Genomic DNA, 26,314 nt, shown 5'->3' with positions numbered 1-26,314 from the left:
ATGCCATTTGTAGGGGCTGCTCAAAATTGAATTTATATCTTAGTGCAGACTTCTGGGAAAATCAGTGAGCCAATCACTCAAGCAGAAAAATTACATTTTCAGGGGATGTTTTGTATACCATCTGTGTACAGAACACCTTGTGGTAGACATATTACATTGCATTTTACAGAAAATTACAGAGGTGCAGATTGAAAATAAAAGGTAATGTTTAATAACATTCAATTACAATATGACTTGTCTTGTCATGCTGTGACGTGCCACAATTGTATAAGCTGTATATATATATTTTTTTCCCATGAAAGTGGAGTTACCCTTTTTTTTTTTTTTTTTTTTTTTTTAAATGTTGTTTTTTTTTTTGTTTTCCTACCTAGCAACCTTCTACGTGTATTGGGGTGATAGTTGCACTCACCTTGTCCTCCACAGGGTGAGGAGACTCATCGTTCTCCGTCACCTCGGAAGGTATGTGCCTACGGGACAATTTACATTTAGTGTATGCTGATCCGTGCATGTAGGGTGATCCGGGTCTGGAAATAACCTATCATCATGTCTTTGGATGTTGTGGGGGGAAACCGGAGTGCCCGGAGAAAACCCACGCAGTCCATGGAGAACATGCAAACTCCAAGCAGCCTGGTCTGGGATACGAACCTGGGACCTCCTAACTGCTAGGCGGTAGCCTTTTGGCTAAGATCAAGTGTAGTATCTGTTCTTATCAGTTTAATATCTGATACGTCCCCTATCTGGGGACCATATATTAAATGGATTTTTAGAACAGGGAGATGGAAGAAGAGCTTGCTCTGTCCACTCCACGCATCGACCTGGTATTGCAGTACCTCCAAAAAAAAAAAAAAAAAAAAAATAAAGAAAGTGGAGTTACCCTTTAAGTAAAATTATTTGTAATAACCTTTTTCAGTAATACTTTTAGAAAAATAGAGAATTTCTCTTCAATTCCTATTGGGTTTCTGGCATAGGGAATGAAGGGTGATTAAAAAAAATACGTGAAAAGAGTTTTAACCATTCTCTACTCTATATATCCCCCTCCCTGGGAAAAAAAAACAAAAACTCTGGTCTTTCATTGTTTAAAAGGGTAATGAAAACTTTTCTAAGACAGACGTTTTATTTTCTTGATCCATGAATCTGTACAGCAGTGGGGCATCAAAATGTATTATAACCTTGCATCCCATTAATCAAAGTGAAAAAATAAATAAATACAGCAAACGATAATTCATTTAAAAAGATTTCTTTATTTTTATTTAAGCAAAATTACTTTTAATAACTTTTTTCAGTATTATTTTTACAAAAAAATTGTTTTTTTTCCCAATGGAGGCGGTAAAAGAGGGAATACATTGAGAGGTGGAAGATGAGGGGGGTGGTCAGTAAACTAAGGCATTCGCACATCAAACACACCCCTCACAACCAAAGACATGGGGTGGAAGACTCTAGAGCTTCCTGCAGCTTTTTTGGTTTGCGGGGAAGACAGAGCGAAGACAAAAGAGGGAACAAAGCCTGAGGGGGACTTCACTCTACCTAATCTCACAATCTTTTTTATTACTTTTAACTTCTTCCAAGCCTCAAAGTTTAAATATGTTACACATGTCTTTGGCAACAAATAAAAATAATAATTACAAGTATATCAGTTCTTGTTCCCTGCTCTCTTGACATTGCCTCTCTCCCTAACTTCAGAGAAGCTTTATTATGCCCCTCTGGAAACAAAGGGTAATGCCTCCCACTTTTAACAGATCTGCAGAGAATGGCACCAGTTTATTAAAAAAAAAAAAAAAAAAAAAAAAGCTACGCTCTGCATTTTATTGCAAAAAGGTAGGAAATATGTAAATTTCAAGGATGATACTTCTGAAATCACTTCCATCACGCTCCCCCCTGGGAGAGGGAGAAGTCACACACTTCATTAAGACAAATAACATATATAAAAACAATATCCTGTACAGTTGCAGGCCAATTGCATAACAACGGATTTAATTCCAAGTATAAGTTACAGCAACAACAACTTATTGGGGCCATGGTGTGAGAGACAGGAATAAGACACGGGGACATAAGAAAGGGTTGATTTGCAGCTCTTTAAAAGGGTGGGCAAAATATTTACTGGCCCAGTACCAGGCCACCAGTAGTCCTTGTATTTCCACTCTATTTATCCTATCAGAGGCGAAAAAAAAAAAAAAAACCCTACAAGGTGACACAATTAAGTTTGTGTGACAAGGTGACACAATTAAGTTTGTGTGGGGGTTTAACAGTGCTTATCTGTTTAGGATCAAGTCATGGTATTGTCTACCAGCCCTATTTTGCAGGTTTCACTTCACCAGCCTCTGAAGTGGACCTATGTAGTCTCATGGTGGCCCAGATGAATGACAACCTACGGCTATGTATAGATGTGCATGTTTGTATACTTTACATATATTTATATATATATATATATATAGTGCATGTATGTCCATACTTGTTAATGTCTGTATTGTACTGTATACAAGTATGCACAATTCCATAGAGTTCTCTATGTGCATTCATAGACTGTGTTCTGATTTATTGGCACATACACATACACACATTACAGACATATTCATACAGCATCAACGTGTGTATATGTCTGCCTGCCATTTTATTATTGTCAGACTACAGGCTCATTACATAAAGTGTAGCTGCCTGACTCGTTGTTTACAGGTGGAAGTTCAAGAAAGAGGAGGATGGAAGGATGGGGAAGGAGTTGAAAAAGGGGATCCGGGAGGGGGTAGAAAAATCAGGGGGGATACTTGGATCCTTTTACATTCACACCATGCAGTAGCACCATAGTTGATGAGGTTACTCGTAGCTCTCTGACTGGTTATTTTCTCCGCCTGCCACAGTACTTTCCTTGACCACAGAGGCCACCACCTACAAAAAACAGAGATAATCCACTTATCAACAGGATAGTGTAAATGTGGAATTTTTGTATAAGAAATGTAAAAGTGCAAACTTTGCTGTGATTAAAAAGTTATTTCATTTTCTTTAAGTTTCTTTAGGTTCACAATGGATTTTTTGTGGTTACTGTGAAGTTGAATTGCATGCTGACATCTCACCTTTTTTAAGGGCTACATTGGGGAAATATTCTCACTGCAATTTCCTATTGCTATTACAAAGTTTAACTATTGTGTCACAATCTAAAATTTATATTTTTAATAAATGTGAAAGAAACACAGATCTGGAGAGTTCAGCTAAAGAGGCTAAAAACGTGCGTTGTTGTGACTCACTCACTACTTGGTCATCAGTTTGCTTCTGGTAAGTCACAAATCTTATTATCTAAAACAAAGATAGTACTACCATAACTACTGTATACAAAAAAAATACAGATAACATAGCCCAGCACTAAATAAATTAATATTCCAGAAGGAACAGCAGTGCAGGAAAAAAATATGAAGCATTAGCAGATCCTGTTTCCGCTTTACCTAGCTCCATATATCACCCTGACAAAGAGATATTGTTCAGATCACTGGAACAAATTGCATTATAATGAATTGTTGCTCAAATATTGTGTACAACAGACCAAACGGCTTCTAAAAAATATGGTAAAAAAGCGTAATTTACTGTATATACCACTTATAATAAAATTTTTTATTAATTGATAGTTATAAGCTTTTTGAATATTTTTTCTTTTATCGAAAATATAATCGCCTTTACAATACTTGTAGAACCATTACATCTTGGAAAGCATAAACCAGCTGGATGCTTCCCTGTAAACAAATTCAGGGGAAGGCAGCCAAGACCGGACAAGACACATAAAGAAGGAAATGGAAAGGACGGGAGCCCAAAGGAGATCAAGTTGGGAACAGTTTAGCCTGTAACATCTTTAAGCCGTAGGGTCTAACAAATAATCCAAGAGATTATATTATGAAAAAGGTGTTACAGTCTATGCATTTTACAATTGTATCAGCTAAACTAGGAGTAGGCCAAGAGACAAGAAACAGCATATAAACTATAGCCAGCTTAATATTTGTAGATGACGATTCAAAATCATTTTTTTTAACAATCTGCTGTGATCTACTCTGAAAGCCATTTCTAATGGAAGAGGAAATGGACTATTTTAAATATTTGCTTTAGTAAAATAAGTAACATTTTGTACCAACCAACAGAGTGATTTGTATGATGAAACCCTAAATTCTAGTGGACCAAATGAGGATCAACACCAATAAATTGCATGACAAATCCAATAATAGTTTCTAAAAAAATAAGAGAAAATCCCCAAAAATATTTTGGAAGGAAATGGGTAAATGACTGCCTCTCCAACACATAGGACAATGGTGGGACCAAATTAGGTAAAGACAAAAGGGGGCTCTGTATGAGTAACCAAAAGTTTGTAATTTCAGTCTTCTATTGCTGAGCTACTTCTGGTTATGATCTTATGTATCTTTGGCCATTTGAAAACTTTAAATGTAACTTGCTTTTCCATTCTATTAGAAATCTGGGGAACACAGTGTACTGTAATATTAGCAAAAGCTTGTAGAGGGTAGAATTATATTGCAAAGGTATCTCTGCAGTAGAAAAACTGCCCAGATATATTGAAATCTCTAGGAAAACTAAGATCCTTAGGAAAGGAAATGACAGAAGTTTTTGCATGATCTCCCTTTCAAAAATCTAGGGATTAATACCCCATATGAGTCTCATATCCAATGTACATCTAATCTCAACTGATATCTGAAGAAGCTGACGAAACCCAAGGGGGTCTCTTGAGATCAAATGTTAAAGAACTTGTCTAGTGGGCAACATCAAAAAGTAGAGTAATAAAATAAAACAGATACATAGGTAATGTCTTTGACTCTGTTTGGATATATTTTGTGGGAAGATACAAATAACGAGTAAAACCTTCTTAACAAAAGGCTGTCTAATGATGTTTTTTTCTTTAAAGTTTATGTGAATTTTGCTAAGAAAGAAAATAAATAAATCATTCTCTGATCAATTACACTGCTATTGGTATTGAAACTCACACATTGATTCCACTCATAATCTACTCTCTGCGGTCACATACCACTTCCCGAATGTTGGGTGGGATAGTTTGCTTGTCATAATGTCATTATCATTTCCAATGTTATAATACAAATGTAGCCCAGTCCGTGGCACTCTCTTCCCCTCAGCTGCCTTGACCAGGCTGTCAGTGTCACTGACAATGCAATAGCTGCCCACACACATGGCTTCCTCCCTTGCCCTTGCCACCATTGAGCCGAGGAACAACCGTGAGGAGAAGGGGATAGAGAGGGAGAGACAGCCAAAGGACACTTGAAAGAGTTGCACTTGCAGTTGCTGCTGCCTGAAGGCCTGCCCACTGCCAGGGACAGCAGGAGAGCAGTGATTGGTCACAGGAGGCCCCAGGAGAACAAGGATGCAGCAGAAGGAGGAAATGGAAAGCGAAGCCTTGGGCATGAGGTGGTCTTACATGGGGAGTGAAAGGTAACTATTGAAGGGTGCCACTAAGTTGGAGATGCAACTGTTTTCAGAGTTCACCAGGGTGTTGCTACATTTATATAGAGGCTTCAAATATCAGAGATCCTGTGGGCTGGTGAAAAGAGACCTTTTAAAGGGACAGAATCACTCTAACTTAGAACATAGTTTGGGGACTAAGACCCTTTACTGTGAGATACAACTAGATTTAAGATCTCCGACAGAAAAAGTCTGGGCCCAAACAATACAAATATACTGGCCAAGTGTCTTAGTTTTGATTTGGAATCACTGAAGGACCTTTTATTTTCCAGTACCATCCCCTTCACTTTGGACTCCCCCCCTTGATTCAGAGATCCCCCAAAAAAGGATCCCCTTCCATTTTTTTTTGCTGGATTGGACACAGAGGTAGTCGAGTGTAAACGGACACAAGTCTGTTCACATTCGACTACCCCGGTCCATGTGAGTACTGCTGAAAAACATATAGCTGGACTTGATCAGACCTCTTTTGCAAAAGGGGCTTTAGTGTGTCAGAGGGTGTGGCACTGCCAGAAGGGTTGTTGTCATGTGGAACCAGGGGACTCATACATCAGTGACTCCTTCATGGTAAGCGCTACATATGAAGCGCTACTGGGTACAGCAATGAGCCAATCATGAGTGGGAAATTACATTCTGGAGGTGTGTTCTAAATGTCCTCATATGGGGAAGTCATGCCTAAATTTTTTGTAGTTTTCGAAAGTCATAGCTGGCTACAGATAAGGCCAGTAAGCTAATTTTTATTAAAATTTAATTATCCAAAGTTTTGCAAGTGAAACTATATAAATATTTTTAATACGAAAATAACTCTTTGATAACTTGAAAGTAACATCTGGCAATATAGATTAATAAGAATCCAATTCGATATGTTTTTCAGGACTATACTGATCTGTTTTTATTTTACATTAACGATAGTTAAAAGCATAAAAATATATGTATTTTTTTTTTTTACCTCTGTAGTAGGATTTGGCCGGTTTTTGTGCTGCAAACAGAATTGGAAATATTTTAATTATTATATGTATGTGTTTCCACAATTTCAAAAATAAATAAATATTTTAAATAATAAATAATTACTAACCTCCTAATGGCTGTCCAGCTCCATATCCTGTAAAACAGTTTTAACACAATAAATAAATATACATACACAATGTTTTAAACTTATGTGTGTTTGCCCTCTAGTGTTCATAATATAGAATGCATGCTAAGTTTCTATCTTGATCTTTTATGAATACCAATACGTTTTTCAAAATAAAATACATATTTTGCAAATAATAATATCTTATTTATTTTGTGTGACTGAAAATAGTAGGGAACATAATTGTATGGCTATGTAAAGAAACTATGTAAACAACATATTTGCCTCCCCATGGCCCTCACTCATACAAGGAAAGGAAAAAGAAGTGCCTCTATTGCCTACAGTAAAATATCAGTCTATTTTATTTTGCTTTTTAACCTGCTGTAGATTTAGGACAACTAGAAGTTGAAATTTTTTACGTTTTTACTGTTTCAAAGCATGAGCCCTTCTATATCTTTTATTAATGCTAATGTGCCCAAAAAGAACACTAAGAAAAGATATCCTAACCTAAAATCCTTTCAGTGGTAAACCTTGTATGTTACATTTTTAGCCTACTATTTAGCACTGGTAAATTATAAAAGCATATAAACGCTTAACACATGATGACTTACATTTAGATACTAAAATATGTAGTGTAACTTTTCCTTGATTTCGCGTATAGCTTTAGCTATAGTAGGTAATGCTCTTTAATGACATACAATAAATGTGTTTTATAAAGCAGTAGTAGTTGGTGAATTTCAAAGAAGATGTACCTTGCACTTGGAAAATGCTATGGAATAGACAATATTAATTATTCCCTTGTTATTTCAAGTACAGTACAACCTTGGTTTGAGAGTAACTTGGTTTGAGAGCATTTTGCAAGACAAGCAAAATGTTTTAATACATTTTGCCTTGATATGCAAGCGATGTCTTGATATAAGAATAGCGTCATGTCACAACTGAGTATAAAAAGAAGAGAGGGTATAAAAGAGAAGAGAGGCACCTCTAAGTGTAGAAATATGGTTACATTTAATGAAGGTACAACATTTAGCAACTTATTGCTACACTTAGAGGTGCCTCTCTTCTCTTTTATACCCTGTAAAAAAAATGCTTTGATATACAAGTGCTTTGGATTACAAGCATGTTTCTGGAACTAATTATGCTCACAAACCAAGGTTTTACTGTAATATATAAAATCTGTGAAAGTAGTTATCTGTATATTCAACTGAATAATTAGCATATACATGATCTTGTTTATGGTATAAGTAAATTAACTACTTTGTAAATATAGAAGTATGCTTACCTCCAACTCCAGCTCCCCCTAATCCTCCTGGACCTAAACTAGCACCAGCTCCATAACCTGATAATGCAAAAAAAGCTTGTTAATTATTGCATTTTTACACCAAACATTAAAATTCAGGCACACTTGACAAGCATTAAAGCTGCAAAAAGAAGCCCTCGTGTTTCTAGGTAGATCTATGGTTAGAATAGAATAGAATTTACATAAAAGTAGCAGTATATCAGTGAAAGTTGCTGAATAACATACCTGCTCTTTACCTAAATGGGTCTATGTCCTGTGTCATATGACCAATCCAAGGAGGATAGGTCTTTAGGCAAAGTCCCTGATTGGTTGCCTTTGCCTCACTTAATACCCCTTAAGCCCCTATGTAATAAAACCTCCCCAAAAACATGGCCAATACTGCAACTCGGAATGCAGTCCCTTATGTGGGGATTATACAAACAGGTATTTTTAGATATTATTTGTGGGGAATAGTGTAAAAATTGGTTTATGCTACAGGTATTCTTTAAATATATCAACCCATATTACTGTTTGTGACTATAGGTTCTTACGTTTGACCCAGCAATATGAATGGGCTGCCATGGAGAATAATTCAGTTGAGTGTGGAGAACCAAAAACATATCACGCATATGTGAAATACATTTTTTACACATTATCAAAACAGGCTCACGACCATGAATTTATTTACTCTGACAAATGTCGCAGTTTGAGTATATCAGTGTGAGCCTAAATTACAGTGTATATTTCAAGAGGGAATTGTAATCTATGTATCCTTACCTGGCTTAGGTGGTTTGCCTCCAGCCCCTGGGCATACACAAGAAAAAAACAAAACTTTATTTTAATATATGTCCGCTCAATATTCACCAATAGCATTACATTTTATTTTTATAGATTGTCTATTTTTCTTTATTATCTTTCTTACTGCTTTGTTTTTCATGGTAAAAGTGTCTCTTGACTGGCAAGTTAAACAATGTTTCCTGGACCTTAATATAAGAATATGTAATGAAGTGTAGGTCATTGGTCTGTCCACAACTTATGGTTAGGACAGATCTTTGGGTTTTGTTGTGTTATTTGAGTGCTCACAGTACAACAGTGATTGGTACAGACTTTTGTGATCAGCGGAAACAAAATTGTCATTTATCATCATGTTTGTGATATGTACACTTTGTAAATTCAATAAAGCTGTGGCCCTGCTCTTTATCTTTAAACAGTTTAGTGTTTTTTGTTGGGAGTAAAAAGGGAAAGGTTTATTGAATATAGATTTTATTACTATTAGTCATTTGCAGTGAAGAACAGCAGCTTACTCTCACCTGCTCCTAATCCTCCAGGGCCATAACCAGCTCCAGCACCAGGTCCATAACCACCAGCTCCAGCACCAGGTCCATAACCACCAGCTCCAGCACCAGGTCCATAACCACCAGCTCCAGCACCAGGTCCATAACCACCAGCTCCAGCACCAGGTCCATAACCACCAGCTCCAGCACCAGGTCCATAACCACCAGCTCCAGCACCAGGTCCATAACCAGCACCACCTGCTACCTGACCAGCACCATATCCTGAATAATAAAAGAAAACAAAAGAGTTTATCATCCCGACACACCAATTTAAAGGATTGTGAGAATGCCAATGCTATCTTATTTTACCTTACCTGGCTTAGGTGGCTTGCCTCCTGGGTACTGGCCTGTCAGGAAAAGAAAACGAGTGATCATATATACTTTTTCTGACATGTCTTAAGAAATCTCAAAATCTTGGATAATACAGCTTATAATGCAGCTGTTCTGTGATCATCTCTTAGTAACACTGAATATTTATTTCTGTCTCCTTTTGTTGGGCAGCTTACATGCAGTCTACATTTCACTTGTTCTTCTCCAGATGTCTGCAGTTTGTTCTCTGACCACAATGTTCCAGTGAGATTAAACAAAGAATAAACATAGTTTCTCCATTGTCTGATTCCATTAAAATACTGACTATCCCCAGTCTGTTTTCATGATTGTTTTGATTTTTATGACACAGTCTGCTAAATATGCCAATGATACTGAGTGACTTATGACTTTTATGGCCCCATTTGTTTTTAACAGAAGATTCTGGCTATGCAGTGATGGCCCAAGTTCCCATAATTCTTTCCAGGGTACCACATCTGTGGTTCTGTGCTGCAAACTGCAGTGAGAAAACAGGTGCTTAGTCTCTTAGAAAAGGAAGCACATCAGCAAACTTTGGTTGTATATACAACACTTCTTAGTGTTTGTGACATGTGTAGTTTGAATGTTGTTCAGTTGCTAGCACATACCTAATAACCTTACTTTGTTTTGAGAAAGTAATGCATATTTTAAAGATTAGGCAAATGTCCCCTTATGGTCAGCACTTGCCACATGGCACTTACCACATGGCAAAAATGCTGGCAATTCCAAGTAAGCATATGAAAAAATGGGGATATAGGGATGGGTTTGGGTTTGACCCAAATCCAGCCTCTTTTCAGTTAGGCGTCCAGTTCACTGTGTGGCCAGTTCACCTGCGTTTATTCCCGTTGGCTGTTTGTAAACATGTCGACTCGAGATCTGTCATGTGTTGTTTGCAAACAAACCAGGCAGGAATCCAGGATGATTTCATTGACTAAATATAGTTAAAACCATATTTGGTCAAATACATCACCTAGGATCCCTGGATGGTTTACAAATAGTAGCCAGCTGGAAATATGTATATTTTTGGTAAAACTGTAGCAGGGAAACCTCGCCAGAGGCTAGATAACTTAATTGACAATGGATATTTTGTATTTACAATAAAGGATTTTATCATGGTGTGGGTGTCTTTATTTATATTATATTTTTTGGGGGATAAGTTATAAGGGGTACTCATTCCCTTAGTGGGAGGCAGATATCTGGGGCCCCATAATTATAAAAGGAGCTTCCATATTTCCATAAGTTCCCTTCCCTGCAAACTTTCACATTCTCTTTGGGACTGGATGTTGTGATAAGGTTGTTGTCCCCTCAGCATGGGTAAAAGGTGCCTCTCAATGGGGAAGCTTTTGACACCATCCTCTTGCAAGTTATCTTTCCAATGTTGAAATGGATATGGCCTGTGTGACGGTATCGGTATGATATCCCCGCCAAGCATTCCCTCCTCTCCATACAAGAACATCACAGGATTCCCCACACATGAGTCAAGACTGGATGCTGGAACCAAGACTCTTTATTGACACAAAAACTCAGCTTATATGTGGTTACAGCCTGTTAGGAACGCCCCCCTCACACAGTGGGGTTTCCCATACAGATTATAGGAGACAAGTCGGAGCCGACCCTGCAGACACGTTTCTTTAGATAAAGACATCACTGGAGTTAATTACTACACTGAAGCAATCAGAATAATTAACATACTACTTCTCTAATCATTTAGCCTGATGATACAATACACATCTTTTAAGGGTAAACACAGATCTTCTTTACACAACACAATAGATCAATTAACGTTTAGAATAGTGAGGGGACATTAGCACGTCAATAACCGGTCAGAGCAATGAATCACACATGAAATTCCTTTCTACCTCTAACCCATATGGCTAGCAGGGAGCAGTACACTGAGGCATATAGGCAAATGTATCACAATGGCCCCCCTTTTGCTCCCTGCTCCGGCAAATCCGGTTGGACCTTCCCTGGTCCAGTAGGGTTGACGGGTTCAGAGCTTTTAGTCCGAGGTTAACTCCATTTGGCATGACTGACCTCCCTTGGCAACTGCTTCAGACTCAGGTATGTCACCGGGTCGTCAGATCACACGCCGGTCAGTCCCCAAGTCTTTGTGCGATCTGCAAAGTCACCAGAAGTCAGTGTGAAGCCAGCGAATGGGTCTGTGCGCCGCCGTCTAGGTGTCCCGCTATGGGAGGGGCAGGTTATGGCTCTGAAGTGACAATCACAGGAGATTCATAAAAAGGAAAAGTTATATTTGTTGTAGCACTGGTGCTCAGAGTCCGGGGGGGGGGGGGAGGGGACTCAGAGCCCCATAAGGTCAGCCACCCCCTGCTCCCTCCGCAGCCGCCGGTTCTCCTCTTGGAGCTTCTCCAGCTCCATCTCCAGTTCATGGAGCCTGGGGGGGTCAGCCTGCTGTGACCTCAGGTGGTTGTTCTCCTCCTCCATGCGGCTTATGCACTCCTCCAGCTCTATGTACTCACGGATCAGCTCCTGCTTGCTCATGTCCTGCAGGCTCTCCACGTGGTCCTTCATCATCAGGAACTGGGTGGTGGTGTAAGGGGCCACCGGTGGGCCCTTGGCGAACATCTCGGCCCGCATCTGGGACGCCCGCTGCGACTCCCTCTCCTCCAGTCGCTTCTTCTCCTCCCAGGTCCGCTGGTTATATGACTTCCAGGACCTCTTCTTCTTGAAGGGTGGCCGGCGGTGCCTCTTTCTGCCCAGCTCCCTCCAGGGCCCCTCCGGCTCAGGGCTGGAGCCCATGACCAGCTGACAATGGTGTTCCCTGTTGTCCGTAATAGCAGATTGTACCATGAGGGCTTCGTAAGGGGTGCCCAATGGTTCTTCCCGACCCCGCTCCTGGGGATCCCAAGCCGAGTCTACACAATGGGCTGCTGCTGGTGGGCGGTACCCAGGTTGAGACCAATTTGACCTGGTGTTGTCATTCATGGGACAATTCTGCTTGAAGTGACCCAACTGTTTGCACCGGAAGCAGCGTTGTTCGTTGTCCTCCTGGCGTGGATAGCGAGGGCTAGATGTCACCGGTCTGTTAGGAGGTTGGTATCTAGCGGCTGGTGGGTGTGAGGGCGTCGTTGGTCGTGGAGGTTGTACCCGTGGTGTGACCTGGTTTGTCTTGCGAGTATCCGCATATTCATCCGCCAACTTCGCGGCCTCTGGTAGAGTCATGGGCCTGCGATCTCTCACCCAATCCTTGACGTCCGTCTGGATGTGATTGTAAAATTGCTCCAGGAGCATTAGTTGCAAAATGTCCTCTGCGGTGGTGGCCTGGCTGCTGTTAACCCAGTTAGAGGCCGACAGGGACAGCTGGCATGCCCATTCTGCGTAAGAGTCTTTCGTGGTTTTGCGCGAGTCCCTGAACTTCTGTCGGTGGGACTCTGGGGTTACTGCATAACGAGCCAGGAGCACTTCTTTAACCCGGGCGTAGCTATGGATATCCTGATCTGGCACGGTCCGGAAAGCATCAGAAGCTTTGCCTGACAGTTTGCCTGACAATATTGCAACCCACTCTCTTCTAGCTATTCGGTGCAGGTTACATTGTCGCTCAAAATCCGCCAGGTAGTTATCAATTTCACAGTCCTTTTCATCAAAAGCTTTAAAAGCGCTAAACGGAATCTTCCTTGCGTCTGCTGTGCTGTACTCACTGTTCAGAGAAGGTGCGGCTGCTTGTTGGACTGCTGCCAGTTTTAACTGTAGTTCTGCGTCCCTTATTTGTTTATCCTTCTGTAGCTCTGCGTCTCTTATTTGTTTAGCCTTCTGTAGCTCTGCGTCTCTTATTTGTTTAGCCTCCTCCGCTAACAGGTCCATCACTTTCAGCACCACATCCGGCGTTGGGTTCGGGCCGAACCACGCTAGCTTCTCTCTCATTAGCTTGTTGGCTGGCGATTCCTCCTCCTGAATCACTGGTGTATCCATCTCTTGTACTGCTGGCGTTGCTGCAATCCCGTCCTCCTGGTCTATCTCCATTGATTCCGCTATGATGACCCGCTTGGTTTTGTTGCTAGCAATCCTTCCAGTAGTTCTTCCAGTGTCTGCTTGGAATCCGGGTGTAAAGGAGAGTAGAAGGGAAGATCCCGCTGCTGCCAACCAATTTGTGACGGTATCGGTATGATATCCCCGCCAAGCATTCCCTCCTCTCCATACAAGAACATCACAGGATTCCCCACACATGAGTCAAGACTGGATGCTGGAACCAAGACTCTTTATTGACACAAAAACTCAGCTTATATGTGGTTACAGCCTGTTAGGAACGCCCCCCTCACACAGTGGGGTTTCCCATACAGATTATAGGAGACAAGTCGGAGCCGACCCTGCAGACACGTTTCTTTAGATAAAGACATCACTGGAGTTAATTACTACACTGAAGCAATCAGAATAATTAACATACTACTTCTCTAATCATTTAGCCTGATGATACAATACACATCTTTTAAGGGTAAACACAGATCTTCTTTACACAACACAATAGATCAATTAACGTTTAGAATAGTGAGGGGACATTAGCACGTCAATAACCGGTCAGAGCAATGAATCACACATGAAATTCCTTTCTACCTCTAACCCATATGGCTAGCAGGGAGCAGTACACTGAGGCATATAGGCAAATGTATCACAGCCTGGTATCAGGGCTCAAGTCCTGCGGGAACGTGTGGGAACGGAGTTCCTGCACTTTTTTCACAGCAGGAACGCAGTTCCCTTTGCAGGACGAAAGCAGCCGAGCCGCCCGAGCCAATCCTTCACTAAGCGGCGATGCCCAGCTCGAGTCACTGTCAGGGGCAGGAGAACCTTAGTAATCCTTTATGTTACTGGCCGCTTCCTGTATATGGATTCATCGGGTAGTGTGCGGGTATTCCGTCACTTCCTCGATGCCGCAATGTCTCCTGGGAGCTTTTGTCATTGTTCCCAGGAGACATTGCGGTGGTCTGCTGCCAGTTACCGCAGGATTTGGAAAGAACTTGCTTAAAGTTCTTTCTAAATGCCGCAATAACTCGCGGCAGACCTGCGTATCATTTTTATTTATTTTTTGGTGGGGGAGTGGATCTTGGGTGGGAGTTCCCTGCCTGGTATGCTTCAGGAGGGAGGATCCACACATTCACTGCCCTTCCTTTTCTGGCCTTTTCTGGCCACATACGGTTGAATACGGTTCTGTTATGAATTTTAAAAGGAGACCTCACAACATTTAAAAAATGTTTTTTAAGGTCATTTTAAAGTGTTAAAGCATACTGTTCTAAAAATTTCACAAGCAGCTTTAAGGCACCCCCATGCATATATTTTAACATATTCAAATTAAATATGAACAGACATTTTTTTTAAATGTGTTTACATTGGGACATGTACCTCATACCAACTACCCATGCCCCTTTTAACAAAAAATAGCAAATTAACCTTTTTTTTGGAGGATTTGCCTACCATAGGCTTCATTAGGGATCAGTGCTATGTTTCGGGTTCACAAACTTCTGGTTTGCCAGATGTCCAGTGACCCGAAGTTGGTTCATGGATACAATTGTTTAGTGAATACAAAGTTATAGGTAGGTGATATTATATGCAGATCTTGACTGTTACTTGCCATCTCATCCTTCCGAAGGTACCAAAGTTGTACTATCATAAATTGCTAATGTACTCCTAGCCCAATTGCTAAGATCCTTTGTATGGACAGCAACAAAGATAACTACTTTTTCGCTGCACAGTGTCTGCCTTCTGTGCATAAATCACTATTCGTTTTAGATAACTCTCTGAGCTTCTGAAGCACTTGCTATAAAGACCTTACCTGCACCTCCTATTCCACCTGGTCCTGTTCCATATCCAGCTCCAGGTCCATATCCTCCTCCAATTCCAGCTCCTGGTCCATATCCACCACCAGGTCCATATCCACCCCCAGTGCCGCCTCCAGTTATTGCACCGGTTCCAGGTCCATAACCTAAATAGATTACACCTCAAATGTTAACCTGCTCTACTGTTTCTTATAATTCTGTTATACCGTTATAAAAGTTTGCATCTGTCAGATCTGTCACCCAAAAAATTATGTTTTTTTTAAATATTTTCAAATTAATTTATTAGTAGTATTGAGTTACAGGTATGTTCAGTTTTGAAAAGAAAACATCTGAGGGGCAACTTTTTTTTTAACATATTTAGATATATACAAGGACAGGATAGAGATTTGGTTACTTTTCTATCTCAAAGGACTGCACAAAGAACATCAGTTGTATATGGACATATGATGACTTTACAGTCAGGGAAGGTTTAAAACATGAAAAAAGTACTAGTAAAAAGAAAACTGGAATTTTAAAAGGGGCTTGGTAATTTTCTTGTAATTAATAATATTTAAAGTAATAAGTAAGGTTGTAAGGCTAAGGCCTCGTACACACGGTCGGTTTGGTCCGATGAGAATGAACCGAAACCGACCGTGTGTATAGGCTATCGGTCTGGTTTCCTTCGGTCCAAAATTTCAAACATGCTTCAAAACCGAACCGATGGACCGCTGCCCCATCGGACCAAACCGATGGTTAGTACAGAAAAGCATCGGTTCAAAACCCGCGCATGCTCAGAATCAAGTCGACGCATGCTTGGAAGCATTGAACTTCGTTTTATTCAGCACGTCGTGTGTTTGACGTCACCACGTTCTGACCCGATCAGATTTTGGACTGATGGTGTGTACACATATCAGGCCGTACGGCCACTTCAGAGGTGAACCTATGAAAACGGCCAGTCTCATCGGTTTGGTCCGGCCGTGTGTACGGGGCCTAAGAGAGCAATATTTTGAACCTGTGACTGGAGTCAACTTCTCTTGGGTGATTGGAATTTATTTCTCCTACTGTGTGTCAAAATTAGCAACAGGTTTTGTTTTGACTTCTTCTGGGCCAAAGCTGAACTAACTTGCAAGAGAGATGTTGAATTTGATAGACATCATTCTATTTTCAACCTTATTAACTGTATAACTACTGTATGTAGATGACATGCTGCCACTGGTTTTATATATATATATATATATATATATATATATATATATATATATATATATATATATATATATATATATATATAAATATATATGTATCTATCTATCTATCTATCTATCTATCTATCTATCTATCTATCTATCTATATATCTATATATATATATATATATATATATATATTAGGGTTGTCCAGATACCGATACCAGTATCGGTATCGGGACCGATACCGAGTATTTGCGGGAGTACTCGTACTCGCGCAAATACCCCCGATACCTAAATAGAATACTTCCCCCCCCCCGCCGCTGCCGCCGCATCGCGCCGCCGCATCGAGGGACATGGCTAGAGGGACATTGCTGCATATGTGAGGGACATGGCTAGAGGGACATTGCTGCATATGTGAGGGACATGGCTGCATATGTGAGGGACATGGCTAGAGGGACATGGCTGCATATGTGAGGGACATGGCTAGAGGGACATTGCTGCATATGTGAGGGACATGGCTAGAGGGACATGGCTAGAGGGACATGGCTGCATATGTGAGGGACATGGCTAGAGGGACATGGCTGCATATGTGAGGGACATGGCTGCATATGTGAGGGACATGGCTGCATATGTGAGGGACATGGCTAGAGGGACATGGCTGCATATGTGAGGGACATGGCTGCATATGTGAGGGACATGGCTAGAGGGACATGGCTGCATATGTGAGGGACATGGCTAGAGGGACATGGCTGCATATGTGAGGGACATGGCTAGAGGGACATGGCTGCATATGTGGGGGACATGGCTGCATATGGGGGGACATGGCTGCATTTGGGGACACATTTAAAAAAAGTATCGGTATTCGGTATCGGCGACTACTTGAAAAAAAGTATCGGTACTTGTACTCGGTCCTAAAAAAGTGGTATCGGGACAACCCTAATATATATATATATATATATATATATATATATATATATATATATACCAGGGTTTCTAATCTAGGGTTCCTCCAGAGGTTGTAAGGGGCTCCTTGAGCGATGAGCAATTTCTGCCTCTCAGATAAGTTCCCACTGACACCATTGATCTTTTTAGCTATCTGTAAGGGGGTAATTCTTCCCAATGACCACAAGTGTAACAAGCATTCTTCTCAATGACCATCACACTAATTTATCATGAGTTGCTGAAAAAAAAATCTTTATTCTTACCAGGCTTAGGTGGTTTTCCTCCTGCTCCTGCTCCTGCTTTAGGAATTAATTGAAAAAACACAATAAAATTAATGATTGTAACAGCTTTTTTTAATAATGCATGTCAATGAGTACTGTATGTGCAACTTGGAGAAAAAGTTGAAATGAACATTTAGGAGAAATATTTTAATCAATCTGACCCCAATAAACTGTACTAGAATTAGTTGATATGGATTACTGCAGCATACACTGATTGTCCTGATTGTACGTTGTGCTTCATTGCTGAACGTGTTCGTAGATATCTTTTGAAAGCTAATAATCATATTCTGTTTATCTGATCAGCATATCGGTGCTTTCACAATCAGTTCAGTTTAGAATAGAGGTTCACTTTTCACAAGTTGTAGTAACTTTATGCCTGAGGAATACAGATTATTTATTTTCTTACAACACTTTAACAGCTGTAAATCTTAGCCCCATGGGATCACTGGCTGGCCAGAGTGCTAAGGTTTCTCAAATTAGCATGTAGTTAACCAATTAACTAAACATAACATTTATTTATCTACAGTAATTTAGTATTCCTGGATTTCTGTCAATGGCCCTTGGAGACTGGAGTTGGTTGGAGAGCTCAGTGAACACTCAGGCACATGCTTAACGTCTTCACTCAGTCCAGTAAACAGCCATCACAGGGTGACATTACAGCTGCATATCTGGTGACTCATTGTAATCTATGCTCCTCATTTTAGAATTAAAAGGTTTTCCTTTTTAGATGGATTGCCAGCTTAGGGTGTTTCTATGGACTTTAGTAATATAGCTCCAGGGAACATTACATTTTCAAACAGCCAACTGTATTTTACTGCCCTTATAAAGACGTCAACTAATCTCAGGTCAGCTGTGAGATCATGGTCTAGTCCCAGTTTTCCAAGACATTGACACTTATTCTGCTTATGTTGGATGCATACATGTTTTTTTAACTTAAAAATAAAAACTGCCAGTCTTGCATATCCATGATTTAGCCACTTGGTAGTGTTGTGGTTCATGATATTGAAGTTTATCCTTTTCCAGATTTTTCCAACTTTTTTGCATAGTTTTAATAAATAAAAACAATATATGTTATTGTGAATTGTAAAAAAATTGGAAAGATTACTTGTGTATTTGGCTGATAAAGCACAATCAAAATATATGTATGAAAGAAAGGAGTTATTTATGGGAATCCTATTCAAATCTTACCTCCAGCACCAACACCACCAGCACCAGCTCCAAGACCTCCTAGTCCACCACCAGCTCCAAGACCACCAAGTGCACCACCAGCTCCAAGACCACCAAGTCCACCACCAGCTCCAAGACCAGCTCCAAGGCCATAACCTGAAAAGAAGAACATTTTATTTTTCTTAATATTTGGAAACTATTCTCTTTTTTCTACAATCAGTTAAAAATTACATAATTGCCAACTGTCCTGATCTGTCAGTGACACTCGCAGATTTAAAAAAATGTGTCCCAACCCGACCTTGTCTTTTGCTCCATCCTAGAAATCAAGGCAGGTCATGGACAGTTAGACACATGACAGTCTGACATTCACAGTTCGTTTAAATGCTCAGTGCTGCTGCTGGGCCGGATCATCACATTCAACAGGGCCATGCTGCTGGGCACAGATACCTCCTGTGACAAATGGCTGGTCAAACCTCCCACAACACTGTCACTAATTCGCAACAATTACACTCTCAGTCTCACCCTGCATAAATATTTTCCAGCGTGCAGGGTCACAATCTAAGTGCCAGGAGACTGATAGCGATTGTAACATAGTTTAGTTAACTAAGCAATTAAACCTTTAAACTGTCATCAACTACTTTTATCGTAAAATAGTAAACGTTCACAATATTAGCAATAGCAATTATGATTTTAAATAAATGTCTGGATACAGACTGTAACCACAGACAGGTAAATCCAGAGATTTACCATGTAGTAGTGCTCTTCAAGAGACAGGGATGCTTTAAGTTTTGCGTTACTGCATTAGAAACAGTTTTCAAAATATTGTTTAGTAATGAAAAGGTAAAAAATTATGCAATTAAAATATTTACAGAAAAAAATATATTACAAAGAAAACAAAGAGACAATAATGGAACAGAAAAATAGAAAGGAGTTGAGAGTGAAAATACTTAACAATGCCCTGGTTCTGTTTATTCAGTAGAGTCCAAATAACGAGCAAAGTAGTCTTTTCAGATATTCCTTCTTGTTAATGGTAAAACGAGAGCTGTCAACTTGCAGGGCAGCCTTCTTTGCTTGTCCGTGGGAGGGATATTGTCAGAAATGACAATCAAGAGGCTGAAGGTTGGCCATGGGATGTTTCTATGTTTAGGATCATGCCGCATATGCAGTTTTTTATAGGTATTAATATTTTTTAATACCTACATAATACAATCTGCTAACTTATATACTGTATTGTGGTCCAGAGGGCAATTAGGTTTCAGATGTCTACTTTACTTTGGAGGAGTGATGTTTCTCATTAGCTCCCCATATCGTCAAAGATAGGGGTGTTTGGGTGTTTACTTATTAACTGATGGATATATACAGTATATGTCCTTATTCTGGCTGTACTGGTATTAGTTCATTAGTTATGAAATACCCTGAAGTTATTGATTCTACCAAAGCAGAATTGTGTATTGCTAAAGACTCCAGCTAAGGTATTTACGATGGGGGCGACCTAGCAGAATATCTGTTTGTTTTCCAAGTTGCTCAAGCTTGCGAATCTGACAGTTTTATGGGGGGCATCTAGACTGAAGAGTGGATTTGGATAATAGAGGGTCTGCATCTGTCCTCTCAAGGACCTGATACACATTTTCTGGTATGCAACCTAAAGTTTGTGATTGTATAAACTGAATGAGGAGTGTTGGGGGGTCACTGCAGCTATGTCTCTTTTTATGATAATATGGCATGGGGGGATTTGGAATCTGATCAACATGGTCGCCACATACAACTTTTCATGAGCCCAATGCGCATGTCCATTACACCTCCCCTATCTCTTCCCCCAGTAGTGAGCACTTGGGCGGTGGCTCACATGGCTCAGTGAGACTGCAGTGAGAGCTGAATGGTAAGGTCTGTGTGGGCAGCAAGAAATATCTCTGCTAGCAATCATGTCTCTAGCCACAGGGATCTTACTAGCCTGCATAGTTGCCAAGAATGTACAGCCAGCAAGGACCTGCTAGCATTAAAAGAGTTAATGAATAACCATTTTACTGCTAACAGATTCTTGTTGACTGTACATTTTTGGCAATTATGCAATAGGCTAGTAAGATCCCTGTGGTGGCTAGATACAGCATTATCATGTTTCTAGCCACCACATGGCTCTTACTAGCTTATTGCATAGTTGCCAAGAATGTCCAGCCAGCAAGAATCTGCTAGCAATAAAAGGGTTAATCATGTCTCTAGCCACCAGGGAACTTACTAGCCTAGTATCCCTGGTGGCTAGAGACATAATTAACCCTTTGATTGCTAGAAGGTGCTTGTTTGCTGTACGTAATGAACCCTTTTACTGCTAGCAGATCTCTGGTGGCTAGACATGATTAACGATTTAATTGCGGTCAGATCACTGATGGAGGCATGTGACTAACCTTCTTGTAGAAGCACGCTCATATTAAATTATTGACCCACCCCTAATTAAAGTGCATGCTCCACCTACAACGGCTCTCTGACCACACAGAAAAATCTGTGTCCATAAAAAATACAGTATCTTAAAGCTAATCTCTTAATATGTTCAACACCATATGTATAAGGCTTTTTTTTCCACATTGAGTATAAATTTGTCTGCTAACACTTGTTAAACTTAAACCTTCCAGACATGTCTGATATAAATAATAAATCATCATTCATCTAATGGCATCCTAGGCATTATTAGAATATACTATAGCAAACAATAATTTAAACACAATAATATAAACATAAACAGCATTTCTCTGAATTGTACAACTACAATTTGTACCTGGTTTGGGGGGTTTGCCGCCTGCACCTGCTCCTGCTCCTACACCACCTATACCACCAGGACCATAGCCATATCCAGCTCCAGGTACTAATCCACCACCAGGTAATAATGCCCCTCCAGGTCCTACTCCGCCTCCACCTAATAATCCAGTTCCGTATCCTGTTCCAGCTCCATAACCTATAAACATGGCCACACGTAAAAAAAACCACATATTTCTATACACATTTTTGCCACACCGCCCGTATACTTGTCTTGTGTTTCTTTTCTGTGATTTGCACTGCTCTGTTACGGCTTTTTTCATCTTTTATGTTGTACACTATTGTAATTAGGGTTGTCCAGATACCGATACTAGTATCGGTATCGGGACCGATACCGAGTATTTGCGGGAGTACTTGTACTCGCGCAAATGCTCCCGATGCCTGAATAGAATACTTTTTTTGTATTTATCAACATGTTCTATGAAAATTCTTTGAGTTTTTTTACTACTGCGTGACAAGCAAACAAAACATTTTTATTCATTTTTACTCATTTTTATTCTTTTATAATGTCTTGAGTTAGAGTTCTTCATAATTCTAAAGAAAATATCCTTAGTCTGTATTGTGGTTTGAAAACTGTTACATGACATTTAAAAAAAGTATCGGTATTCGGTATCGGCGAGTACATGAAAAAAAGTATCGGTACTTGTACTCGGTCCTAAAAAAGTGGTATCGGGACAACCCTAATTGTAATCATCCTAATTCTGCTTCAGCTTACTCACTTAGTGTTTCCATAACACCTTATATATAATATAAGATGGGGCAAGCCAAATTAAAGTACAAAACTCCCCTGTATGCCAGTCCAAACAAGAACCTAATCTAGGCACCATGTGATGCAAGTAAACAAAAAGCTCAATCACTTTGTCTGCTAACACTTGTTAAACTTAAACCTTCCAGACATGTCTGATATAAAGAATAAATCATCGATCATCTAATGGCATCCTAGGCATTATTAGAATATACTATAGCAAACAATAATTTAAACACAATAATATATGATCACAAAGGTGTTATTATTAAAAACATAAACATAATTTCTCTGAATTGTATAACTACAATTTGTACCTGGTTTGGGGGGTTTGCCGCCTGCACCTGCTCCTGCTCCTACACCACCTATACCACCAGGACCATAGCCATATCCAGCTCCAGGTACTAATCCACCACCAGGTAATAATGCCCCTCCAGGTCCTACTCCGCCGCCTCCACCTAATAATCCAGTTCCATATCCTGTTCCAGCTCCATAACCTATAAACATGGCCACACAAAAAAAAAAAAATATTTCTATACACATTTTTGCCACACTGCCCGTATACTTGTCTTGCGTTTCTTTTATGTGATTTGCATTGCTCTGTTACGGCTTTCTCATCTTTTATGTCGTACACTATTGTAATCATCCTAATTCTGCTTCAGCTTACTCACTTAGTGTTTCCATAAAACCTTATATATAATATAAGATGGGGCAAGCCAATTTAAAGTACAGAACTCCCCTGTATGCCAGTCCAAACAAGAACCTAATCTAGGCACCATGTGATGCAAGTAAACAAAAATCTCCATCACTTTTGTCTGCTAACACTTGTTAAACATAAACCTTCCAGACATGTCTGATATAAAGAATGAATCATCATTCATCTAATGGCATCCTAGGCATTATTAGAATATACTATAGCAAACATTAATTTAAACACAATAATATTTGATCACAAAGGTGCTATTGTTAAAAACATAAACAGCATTTCTCTGAATTGTATAACTACAATTTGTACCTGGTTTGGGGGGTTTGCCGCCTGCCCCTGCTCCTGCTCCTACGCCACCTATACCACCAGGACCATAGCCATATCCAGCTCCAGGTACTAATCCACCACCAGGTAATAATGCCCCTCCAGGTCCTACTCCGCCTCCACCTAATAATCCAGTTCCATATCCTGTTCCAGCTCCATAACCTATAAACATGGGCACACAAAAAAAAAAAACATATTTCTATAGACATTTTTGCCACACTGCCCGTATACTTGTCTTGTGTTTCTTTTCTGTGAATTGCACTGCTCTGTTACAGCTTTCTCATCTTTTATGTCGTACACGATTGTAATCATCCTAAGTCTGCTTCAGCTTACTCACTTAGTGTTTCCATAAAACCTTATATATAATATACGATGGGGCAAGCCAAATTAAAGTACAAAACTCCCCTGTATGCCAGTCCAAACAAGAACCTAATCTAGGCACCATGTGATGCAAGTAAACAAAAAGCTCCATCACTTTCCCTGGCCAAAATTAATAATTTCATCTTACATGATCCCCCTTTTAAATAAAGAAGCTCACAGAGGCAATGCTGTTGATCCAGAATGCAATGGGCAGGACCGGGTGCCGACTAACATGTTACATTTTTTACACGCCCCCTGCAACATTGTTTTTATTAAACTGTAGTGCAAGCAGACACAGCCTATATGAGGGTGACAACTCTGTTCTGAATTTAGTAGAAGTGCAGCATTGTTGTCATAACATCACAGAAAGCTGCACTGGGTGTAGTATTTGTAGCACAGAGGGACGGAAACACTGTAGGTGTAGATGCACTTATATTTTCCTGCTGCAGCATATGGTTCTACTTTAAAGCAAATGTGGGGCTTAAATGGCAATTACAAGGATCAGTCTACTCACCAGGCTTAGGTGGCTTGCCTCCTGGGTACGCTCCTAAAATTACATAAAACAATGCTATTCAGTATCTTACTGAGCATACCAATACAAAAAACTGTGATATATTTTACATTTTCTCCTTAAATTGACCCCTTTTGTTTTATCCTTAAAGTGGTTGTAAAAGTCTGAAATTAAAAATGAACAAAGCAAATGACTCCAAGCAATCACCAGTGATGGGGAGGGGGAGCTCCAGCACACAGTCTGTAATTGACGGCCTCGGCAATGGATATTTCCCTATGAGACTATGTAGAGGGGAAGTGTCCTTTCCCTCCAATCAGCTCCCTGTTTTATGAAGTGCAGTGTATGCTATCAGATCTCTGCCCCATGCCTCTGGAAGCTCATAAATGCTGTTTAAACTGTGTGCTTTGAACAGCTCCGGAGAACAGAGTGAAGCAGATAAACATGTACAACCTATGTAGGAAAATGCGGTTAATCGCTGAGGCTAGTTGCTTATCACGGTTATTATCTGAAGGCTAGTCACTTTACTGGGTATATGTAAGGGTTTACAACCACTTTGATAGACCAATCACAGTAATCACCATTCAGAAGTGTGTGTTATTCTAAACCTGTCAAAAAAACTGTCTACAACAGGCATTAGCATTCTGCGTTTCTGGGAGTGTCTGATAATCCTGCCTTGCTATAGGGTTTATCTGCTAACCCTGTGTCATTACAGGACACAGTAGTGATGTAGGGGCTGATGGGATCAACCATTAAGTGCAGCAGGGGACCAGGCATCCACTACACCCGAAAGTGTGCCAGAAAAAAAAATTCTGTCAGAGGCTTTAACACATAAAACCATAAGGACTCACTGTACTAAGTACAGTAAGCTTAAATTGCAGTGAGCTCTAATTGCATTTTTGATTGAAGACTCAGAGTTGCTTTCAGGATTACTTATTCAGGTATGTTTGCGAAATTACTTTTACACAGTTTTTTTTACTGTAACAGTCATTATTAGCACTGGTAGTAGCAAAACACCAGTATATACAGAGAAGGCTACAGTGTTATGTAAGGCATAGTTTCAAGAAATGATGGCCAAGCAAGTGAAAACAGCTTTGTGAATGTAGCTTAATAAATGATGCATAGCTCTATGTCAATGCTTGTATATAAATAGGTAGGTAGATGACACAAATAATATAGTATGATGACACTGTTTTGCAAAGACACAAGGCATATTCATAACTAGAATATGAATTTCCCTACCATCATATAAATACATGTCATGCAAACATTTTTAAAAATATTTTTCTGAATGCTCTTCGTATTAAAAAAGAAGAATGATGACAAGGTCAGGACATAGTTAGAGGCAGGAAGACCATGTTTTATTTTGGTAGTTAAAAGCAGATTTATACAAAAATGTGATGTATTGCAGCTGACCAGTCCTTAAACGTAATGGCTGCTTTCTTTTTCCTTTATTTTCATCTGGTGATCTGGCCAATATCATTTTTTTTGGGGGGGGGGGGTAGCTTTCCTATCTATAGAGGAGCAACACAGTCACCACTAAGACCGCGTACACACGGTCGATCCATCCGATGAGAATGGTCCGACGGACCGTTTTCATCAGTTCACCGCTGAAGCAGACTGATGGTCTGATGTGCGTACACACCATCAGTTCAAAAACCGATTGGGTCAGAACCTGGTGACGTAAAACACACGACGTGCTGAAAAAAAAACGAAGTTCAATGCTTCCAAGCATGCGTCGACTTGATTCTGAGCATGCGCGGGTTTTGAACCGATGCTTTTGTGTACTAACCATCGGTTTGGACCTATCGGTCAGAGGTCCATCGGTTAGATTTTAAAGCAAGTTCTCTAATTTTTGTCCGAAGGACAAAAGACCGATGGGGCGTACACATGGATGGTTTGGACCGATGAAACTGAACTTCGTTCTGTTTTCATCGGTTTGGACCGATGGTGTGTACGCGGCCTTAGACAGCAGCACTGTCTGGAGAGGGTATTGTTAGATGGACTGGTAGATTTAGATGGACTTTAAATAAATGACT

General features: G+C 40.1%; 1 protein-coding gene and 1 non-coding gene across 11 annotated transcripts in view; one reads left to right on the top strand and one right to left on the bottom strand.

The window, feature by feature from the left end:
* Positions 1-655: 655 nt before the first annotated feature.
* On the top strand, positions 656-852 carry LOC120929910. Its single transcript, XR_005747560.1, has one exon. It is a non-coding gene; the product is annotated as a U2 spliceosomal RNA (small nuclear RNA).
* A 462-nt stretch (positions 853-1,314) lies between these two features.
* Positions 1,315-26,314, bottom strand: part of ELN (elastin) — a 123,024-nt gene continuing 98,024 nt past the window's right edge. For 6 of the 10 annotated variants that reach the window (XM_040338300.1, XM_040338297.1, XM_040338299.1 and 3 more), the window contains 14 exons: positions 24,282-24,314; positions 23,393-23,569; positions 22,695-22,874; positions 21,595-21,771; positions 18,849-18,983; positions 17,643-17,678; positions 15,267-15,416; positions 9,454-9,486; positions 9,116-9,361; positions 8,583-8,609; positions 7,809-7,865; positions 6,530-6,556; positions 6,404-6,433; positions 1,315-2,880 (listed from right to left, as the gene is read on the bottom strand). In XM_040338300.1, coding sequence (XP_040194234.1) covers positions 2,831-2,880; positions 6,404-6,433; positions 6,530-6,556; positions 7,809-7,865; positions 8,583-8,609; positions 9,116-9,361; positions 9,454-9,486; positions 15,267-15,416; positions 17,643-17,678; positions 18,849-18,983; positions 21,595-21,771; positions 22,695-22,874; positions 23,393-23,569; positions 24,282-24,314 — 1,358 coding nt within the window. In that variant the 3' untranslated portion in view covers positions 1,315-2,830. The remainder of the gene's footprint in view (positions 2,881-6,403; positions 6,434-6,529; positions 6,557-7,808; positions 7,866-8,582; positions 8,610-9,115; positions 9,362-9,453; positions 9,487-15,266; positions 15,417-17,642; positions 17,679-18,848; positions 18,984-21,594; positions 21,772-22,694; positions 22,875-23,392; positions 23,570-24,281; positions 24,315-26,314) is intronic. The other 4 variants (XM_040338298.1, XM_040338304.1, XM_040338305.1 and 1 more) reach the window with 4 other exon arrangements.

The sequence above is a fragment of the Rana temporaria genome, chromosome 2, assembly GCF_905171775.1.
Source record: "Rana temporaria chromosome 2, aRanTem1.1, whole genome shotgun sequence".
NCBI lineage: Eukaryota > Metazoa > Chordata > Amphibia > Anura > Ranidae > Rana > Rana temporaria.
The sequence above is the reverse complement of the archived record's forward strand: the minus strand, read 5'-3'. Positions and strand labels throughout refer to the sequence as shown.